This window comes from Chrysochloris asiatica, unplaced genomic scaffold, assembly GCF_000296735.1.
Source record: "Chrysochloris asiatica unplaced genomic scaffold, ChrAsi1.0 scaffold00035, whole genome shotgun sequence".
In the NCBI taxonomy this organism is placed as follows: domain Eukaryota; kingdom Metazoa; phylum Chordata; class Mammalia; order Afrosoricida; family Chrysochloridae; genus Chrysochloris; species Chrysochloris asiatica.
The window spans coordinates 21,908,803-21,917,337 of NW_006408553.1; the positions used below are offsets into that span (position 1 = coordinate 21,908,803).

Sequence of the window (8,535 nt, forward strand, 5' to 3'; positions counted from 1 at the left end):
CAACAACAACAAGTGGGTAGATACATGTTAACGGGGGTAACGGGGCAGAGAGTATACAACAAGAGGGACGTTGGCAGTGGACAGATGAATGTAGTAGGAGACAAAAGGAGGAATGCAAGAGTTAAAATGAAAAGAGGTAAATACTGTTAACTATTGGTACATGGAGGAGACTGCAGTCATTGTACTTAAGCAAAGTATATGATTTGTTGAGTGTAAAACTGATTATTTGCTCTGTAAACCTTCACTCAATTCACAATAAAAAGTTTTAAAAAAACAAACAAAAACTAGGCAATTCTAGGATTAGTATCCTGTACATCCTATTTGCATGGTCCCGCCCACATAATTTGGTGGGAGTTAAGATTTTAGATTGAAAAGTGACATTTTGTCATTTAAAAATACCTCAATCTGATAATATGCTCTCTTTCACAATTTGATTTGTGATGTTGTTTTAACTAGGTTTCCCTGGATCTACAGATTAAAATTTCAAAATTTACCTGTCAATTATTTTGTTTAAAATGATAGCAATTTTAACTTTTTCATGCAAAATGCTATACCAGGCAGGCATAAGATACATTTAAGAGAATTGAGCTTACTTCTCTAGAGAATAACAGACTAGAAAGGTAAATTAATCCTAGATGGTAACCTGTGATGGACTATCTTGTTTCCCATAGAAATGACCCAGGGACTGTGTCATTGTGGCCAATATTTTCTCTGAGTGAGAGATCAAAGTCCAACTGCCACCACAGCCTGTGATCAATTGGTCAACCCAGTGATCAGCTGCGGTTGATACCATATTGACATCCTAACCCAGGTCCAGCCTGAATTTAGTTACCTCCTGACTTACTTCTAGGAAACAATCTGAGTCCTCCATGTTCTCATCATCCCCCAGGATCTCAGTGGATATACTGAGTCCCCTCTTCCTTGGCCTCCTGAATTACACAATGCACTTGGCACTGGGGAGGTAACAACATCTTTGCCTTCAGGGTACTTTCAATCTGAATAGAAAAGTAAGTGAAGATAAATATCATTAGAAGGCAATACAATACATGTCATGAGATAGGGACATTAATTTCTTCAGGACTAAGGAGAAAAAGTGTAGATCATGCAAAGATGGGATGGTGGGAATGACCACAGGAATGAAGTCCATCCTTTATTCTCAGTTGTGTGTGAGGCCCACATAAGAAATACTGGTTTGCAAGAGTAAAAGGTTTGAAACTCAGCTCTACTAGAAACTAACTGTGTGGCCTGAGTAAATTACTTAATCACTCTGTGCCTCAGTGTGCTCCTCCTTAATATTAATACTTACTTCATTCCTGGAAAACCGTTTAGAACAGTTCACACTGGGTGACCATAAATCAGAATCAACTTGATGGCAACTAACTACAACCTCATAGACTTGTGGTGAGGATAAATGTGTGAAGCACCTAGAATATTGTTACTATTGTTGATAGCTGCCCATGCACAAGGTATGTAGTAAGTGCTACATAGTAAGTGCTTGTGGAATTCCTGAATATTTGTTATTTATGACATGAATTTCTTGAGAATGAGGAATGCACATGTGTGATTGCATAATCATTTCTATGTAATTAATTCGGTCTGGGAGGGAGGCATATGTGCACGCGAGTGTAAGGCATTGTCTGGAACGACTTGCATAACGTAATCTGTAGGCAACTAGCTTTGTAGTTGGAACAGCTACAGAAACACACGGGCGCGCGCGCCAGTCTATATGCGTGGCAATGCTGCTCTAGCGGTGTGGATCGCTGTGTCTGATCTATAAACACCGGCGGGCTGATGGGGGGTTAGGAAGTGGGAGGGAAGACCACGCTGCGTGTGGACTCGGTCCATGGTAAGGGAGACTGTGCCCTTGCGTGTCATCGACACACACACAGTGATATGAAACCTGCTTCGACGTGTGTGTCATGACTTAAAAATAGATGCTAATCCACAACCCTGTCTCCAGCAGTGGCAACCACAGCGGCGGCGGCGGCAAAGGCGGAGGGGAGGAGGCAGCAGCGGGAGCCGCGGGAGAGAGTCATGGCGGTGGGGCTGCCAGCGCCTGGGAGCCGTCTTTGTGACTGAGACCCTGCTGCTCAAAAAAGGTAGGGAGGCCGTGGTGGCCGGCGCCCCTCAAGCTGGCCCCCAAAGCCAGAATTAGGGGACGGCCCGGGGCTGAGGGGAGGGGACATCAGTGCGGAGCCAGCCATCCTAGCTCGCCTGGGCTCCCTTTCCGCACTCTCTGCGCCGTGCGACAGCCATGAACCTGTTACAACCGTGACAACAGACAGAGGAAGAGGGTGGCAGACTAGGGCCCCTGAAAGAAGGTTGATGGGATTGGAGAATGACGAGGGGTGTATCCCGGGACAGGATGGAGCTTCTCTACCTTTGAGGAAAGAGTTCCATGGAGCTCCTTCCTGGACCTGGTCTCCTTCCCGCTTCTCTTACATTCACCATCACATAGACAAAGGGATTTGTTTGGGGATGAAGGGATGGGGTCTCTAACCCTTAAGAGAAAAGATAATGATGATGACCTTGGTGGTAGTGATGATAGTTGTCGTGGTAGTGGTAGTAGTGATAATCGTAGAGCTATATTTCTGTGCTTCTGCCATTGGGGGGTGGGAGAATCAATCCCTAAATACCGTAAAATCCAAGCTCCCTTCACCGGTTCTGGTTCTAAATACTCCAGCTTCTTGTGCTCTGTAAGTGCTTGCTGTCTCTCAATCCTTAAGCAAATACAGAGCTGAACCCTGGGTGAGAGTGTAATGGGGAAGCAGGGTGTGGGCATGGACAAAGATGGCCTCTCACAGCAGGACAAATTGCCTGAGGTCCCCTCAGTTAGAAGGCAGAAAAGAGAATGGGAGGGGAATTCTACCTGAAACTCACCCTTTCAAAATACAGGAATGCAAGACCACAGGTATTCAAGGAGGAGGGATGGGGGCCCTGCCATAGCCACTTCTCTTTCTGAATGCCCCAGCGCAAGTCTCAAAGGCTAAACCTTCCCAGGCTCAACTCAGAAGCCCCAAAGTTGGCCCTACTTTCTGAAGAGCCAACTACCCAGAGGGAGTGTGAGGTAAACCTGCTTAAGCCCCTCATTGCCAACCAAGAATGCAGTCAGTGTAGAGTCACTTGATGCCAAGAGCAACATGAATTGTAATTCTGAGCCTCTGAGACCCTGGGATGAGCAGAATCCCTCATTCTTCTGTTTCATTTTGCCCCTACCCTCCATCCTCTACACACACACACTTCATGCCAACCCTGCTAAGACTCAGAAATTCTCACATAAAGAGATAGGTTTGATCAATAGCTTCCTTATGCTGGTTTGGATATTGTGCACATAGTTTGACACCCTATTCTATTAGCTCATGCATTCAATGGGTATTTTTCAGTAGCTAACGCTCCCTCTTAATTACTATCCCCTCCCCCATTTGCCCATCCCCAACATACACTTCCCCTGGCAGGCTGATTTTCTGAGGCAGTGGAGGGCAGGAAGAGGTGACAGGCAGCCCATCTCACTAGCACTGAGGAGACAGACCTGACATATGTCATGGCTCCGATGCTGTTGTCTTCCTGTTAATTCTCTCTGGATGGGTGCAAAACTACACCCAACTCCATCCCAGCTTCTGTAGCCCAAAGCAGATGAAACCCAGATTCAGGTTGGCAAGAGCCCCAGCAGTAGGCACTGCACCCAAATACCAAATGTTTGTGTCTGTGTATTGGGAGGGGGTGGCAGGGAGGGAGTAGAACGGAAACCCAGCAGCTGGGCAGCTCCCTCTCCCGTAAACAAGGACACGTGACTCTCCCACCTCCTTGTGTGACAGAGCCAAAGAGCAGAGCTAAAAGAACTGCAGCAGCTTTGAAAAAAGAAGAACCCAGGAGGCCCTCATCGAGCCAGATTTAACCTTCCTCCCCTTGAGAACTGTCTCCACAGAGACCAGCCCACTTGGTAGGAAAGGAAGAAGCTGCTCTGGTCTCACACAGGTGTATCTCACATCCTTTCTTCTTCCAGCAACAGCTACCTGGTGACCGACCCCATCGCCACCACAGACACCTCTGCAGCTGCCACTATTGTGGCTGTCTTTAAGATGTGCCCTGGTAACTGGCTCTGGGCCTCCATGACTTTTATGGCCCGCTTCTCCCGGAGTAGCTCAAGGTCTCCTGTTCGCACTAGAGGGCCCTTGGAGGAGATGCCAACTGTTCAACATCCCTTCCTCAATGTCTTTGAATTGGAAAGACTCCTCTACACAGGCAAGACAGCCTGTAACCATGCCGATGAGGTCTGGCCAGGCCTCTACCTCGGAGACCAGTATGTACCTGACAAACTGGTACCAGAGCTTGAGTGTGTGTGTGTGTGTGTGTGTGTGTTCAAGAAGAAAGGAGAAGGGTAGCAGAGAAGCACTGAATTGTGCATTTGGCTCCAGATTGAGGACTGTGGGGAGGGGGCATCTGGGCATTGGGTAGAGGCTGGAGGGTTAGGAGGAACTTAGATAGGATTATTGATATATCCAACTCTAGACAGAAAGACTTTGCTCAAGTAATAATGTCATGTCATTACATTATCAAATATTTACTGAGTGCCTTCTCTGGCCTTCTATCTGTTGTGCTAAGATCCAGAAACAGACAGTAATTGGGAGCCTGGATCAGTGGCTGAAGGGGTTCTTCGTGACACTAAGTGAAGCAGCAGAGTATGCAGAGATTCTGCAAAATGGAGCTGTGGAGAGAAGAGCTTTCAAAGAAGAGTAATCTCCACTTCTCTCAAGGGCTTTAAAGTATACATGGAGTTTTATACTCCTATTTTCATAGTAAATTGGAATCAGTTCAACGGCACTTAACAACAATCTTTATAGCAGCCTTGTGAGGTAGGAAGCACTAGCCCTAGGTTTCAGATGGGGAAACAGAATCTCACGGAAGTTGTGACTGGACCAATGTCTAATTTTTAACATGCTACTTGAATGTGAAAATCCGCAATCCAGTTTGGGGTAGTAATTAGCAAAGCCAGAACTTGGAAGTTCAAGTTCAAGTTCAGTGCTCTTTCTACTCAAGGAGTTTGCACTGGAAAAGACATTTACTCTGAAATGTGATTGTGTTTCCTGAGGGATGTCTACCACAAAGGTGAAGAGTATGTGCCAAACACCTGAAGGAGACATCATAACACAGGGTAATTGTGAGACATAGAATAACTGATAAAACATACAAGGATTGTGGGTATTGAAGACAGGACAAAGTAATGGGGGAGCTAGAAGTAGAAGCAAGTGTCAGAAGCATATAATTTCAAAGTTCTTGTTGTTAAGTGCCATTGAGTCGATTCTGACTCAGAGACCCTGTATAGGGTTTCCAAGGAGCAGTTGGTGAATTTGAACTGCTGACCTTATGGTTCAAACTAACCTTGCAGTCAAGTGCTTTATCCCACCCACAGCACCACACCAGGACAGCAGGGACAGTAAGTAGCACAGATATTAAGTGTGAGCTGGTCCAGCAGCACATCAGATGTTCAGATCCCCTCTGCAACAGCCATTCCTGAACCCTGAGCAACTTTGTTGTTGTTGTTGTTGTTGTTGTTGTTAAGTGTCATCGAGTTGGTTCCAACCCATAGCAACTCTGTGTAGGGTTTCTCAGGAGTGGCTGGTGAGCTTGAACTGTCGACCTTGTGGTTCAACTCAACTTTGCAATCCAGTGCATTATCCCATGGTGCAACACCGGGACTCCTCTCCTCTCTGATGACAGGAACATCTCTCCTCTAAGGCAGTCTAGTCTCTCTTGAGGGAAATTTTACTCCTAGAACACATTTCTCTACATGACACTGAAATCTGTTTCCCTGGGGTGTCAATCCTTTGATCTTAGTTCTACCCTTTATAGATCAAGTAAAATCCTACTTCCCCAGAGCATGTTTAATGTTTTATTATGACTTTTGCTCACTCCATCCCCTTAGTCTACAGATAAAAATCTACAGATAAAAATCCCGAATATTCTCCACTATTCCTCAGAGGACAAGACTCCACGTCATTGCCCATCATCATTCCTCCATTCTGGGTTGTTCTTCTTTTGGGAGCTTTATTGTTGTTGCTAAGTGTCATCGAGTCAGTTCTGACTCATAGTGACCCTGTATAGGGTTTCCAAGGAATGGCTGGTGAGTCTGAACCACTGGTCTTGAGGTTCAAACCGACCTTACGGTCAAGTGTTTATCTCACCAGGACTCCCTTTTGTAGCTAGGTGCCATCAAGTCAGTTGCAACCCTGTGTACAAGAGAACAAAGATCTGCCTGACCCTGTACCATCCTCATAATCACTGCTATGTTTGAGCTGATTGCTGCAGACATTGTGTCAACCCATTTCATTGAGGGTCTTCCTCTTTTTGGCTGAGCCTTTTATCCTTTTCCAAGGTCTGGTTCCTCCTGATAACATGTCCATAGTACATGAGATAAAGTCTCCCCATTCTCCCTTTAAGGAATATTTTGGTTGTGCTTGTTTCAAGGCATTTTTATTCATTCTGCTGGCAGTCCATGGTATACTAAATATTCTTCATCAACACTGCAATTCAAAGGCATCTATTCTACTTCAATCTTCCTTATTTATTGTCCAGCTTTCTAGTGTGTTTGAGATGATTGAAAATACTATAGTTTCATTAGGCACGCCTTAGTCCTCTAAATGATATCTTTGCTTTTTAACACTTTAAAGAAATTTTTTTGCATCTGATTTGCCCAATGCAATGCATCACTTGATATCTTGACTGATGCTTCCATTGATTGTGGATCTAAATAAAATGAAATCTTGGACAAATTCAATCTTTTCTCTGTTTGTCATGATGTTGCTTACTGGTCCAGTGGTGAGGACTTTTGTTTTCTTTATATTAAGGTGTAATCCATACTAAAGGCTTTGATCTTCATCAATAAGTGCTTCAAGTCCTCTTCACTGTCAGTAAATAAGGTTGTGTCATCTACATACTTCAGGTTGTTAATGAATCCTCATCCAATCCTGATGCCTTGATCCACTTCATATAATCCAGCTTCTCAGATTATTTGTTCAGCACATTGATTGCATAAGTATGGTGAGCAGACACATCTTGACCCACACCTTTCCTGATTTTAAATCCCCTTGTTCTGTTTGAATGACTGTTTCTTGGTCTATGAACAGATTTCTCATGAGATGATTACAAAACTTAAAACCACAGCCACTGAGTCAATTCTGCTTCATGGTCAACCTGTGTAAGATTTCCAAGGTTGTAAGTCTTTACTGGAGCAAAAAGCTTCATATTTTTCCAAAGGAGCAGTGGATGGGTTTGAACTGCTGACCTTTTGGTTAGCAGTCTAGTGCTTATCCTACAGCGCCACCAGGGCCTGTAGTGATCCTATGTAGAGCTATCGAGGCTATAACTCTACTGGAGCAAAAAGCCTCATCTTTCTCCTACACAGCTGCTAGCGGGTTTGAATTGCCAACCTGGTGGTTAGCCATCCAGAGACCTGGAGCCAATAATATCATTGAAAAAGTTAACAAGAGTATAAGCAAGGGACTCTTCTCCACCCTCACTCTACTGTCTCTTCAATACAGGGACATAGCTAACAACCGTCGGGAGCTTCGTCGCCTAGGCATTACCCACATTCTCAATGCCTCACATAGCAAGTGGCGTGGCACACCAGAGGCCTACGAGGGACTGGGCATCCGTTACCTGGGAGTTGAGGCCCATGACTCACCAGCCTTTGACATGAGCATCCACTTCCAGACAGCTGCTAACTTCATCCATCGGGCACTGAGCCAGCCAGGAGGTAAGGGGGAAAGTAAGGCAGACAGAAACAATAGTCATTAAGTTAGGGAAAAGTTCAACTATCGAGAAAGATTTTAATGACTAGAGAAAATGACCAAGATACAATGCTCATGGAAGAAAGCATTTCAACTTGTTTCTACTGTATTCTCTCAACCATGCATTTTGTTTTTCTTTTTAAGTCAATACTCAAAAAGACAAGAAGGAAAAAATCTAAGTAATTTAAAAGTTGTAAGTTACTTTTAGGTGATAGATTTATGGGTGAATTTTTGTGTGTGTCAATGGACTGCTGGTGTGGTTCTATAGGATCAGCACCAGACTGTGAACCACAAAATCAGTTGTTCAAAGCCACCAGCTGCTCATCAGAAACGGAACCGACTCAACGCTACTTAATGACAACAACAATCTATTTCTATAATTTCCCATTATTTTTATCTCAAGCATGGCTTGTTTGGGTTTCCAGGAAAAATATAAAGATAGTGTTGTTGTTATTAAGTACCGTCAGGTCAATTCCAACCCATTGCGACCCTGTGTAGGATTTCCAAGGAGCAGCTGGTGAGCTTGAACCACCAACCTTGCAGTTCAAATGACTTTACAGTCTGACGCATTAGCCCACAGCACCACACCAGGATTTGTTGTTGTTGTTGTTGTTAGGTGCCATTGAGTCAGTGCCAACCCACAGCGACCTTATGCACAGTAGAACGAAACACTGCCCAATCCTGTGCCAACCTCACTACTGTTGCCACACTTGAACCCACTGATGCTGCCACTTGGCCAATCCATCTC

The 8,535-nt window shown here is 44.7% G+C and overlaps 1 protein-coding gene across 1 annotated transcript in view; it reads left to right on the plus strand.

The window, feature by feature from the left end:
* The first annotated feature begins 4,079 nt into the window (after positions 1 to 4,079).
* DUSP26 (dual specificity phosphatase 26 (putative)) overlaps positions 4,080 to 8,535 on the plus strand; it is an 8,036-nt gene continuing 3,580 nt past the window's right edge. The window contains exons 1-2 of the mRNA XM_006859973.1: positions 4,080 to 4,300; positions 7,539 to 7,753. Of these exons, the coding sequence (XP_006860035.1) occupies positions 4,080 to 4,300; positions 7,539 to 7,753 (436 nt within the window). The remainder of the gene's footprint in view (positions 4,301 to 7,538; positions 7,754 to 8,535) is intronic.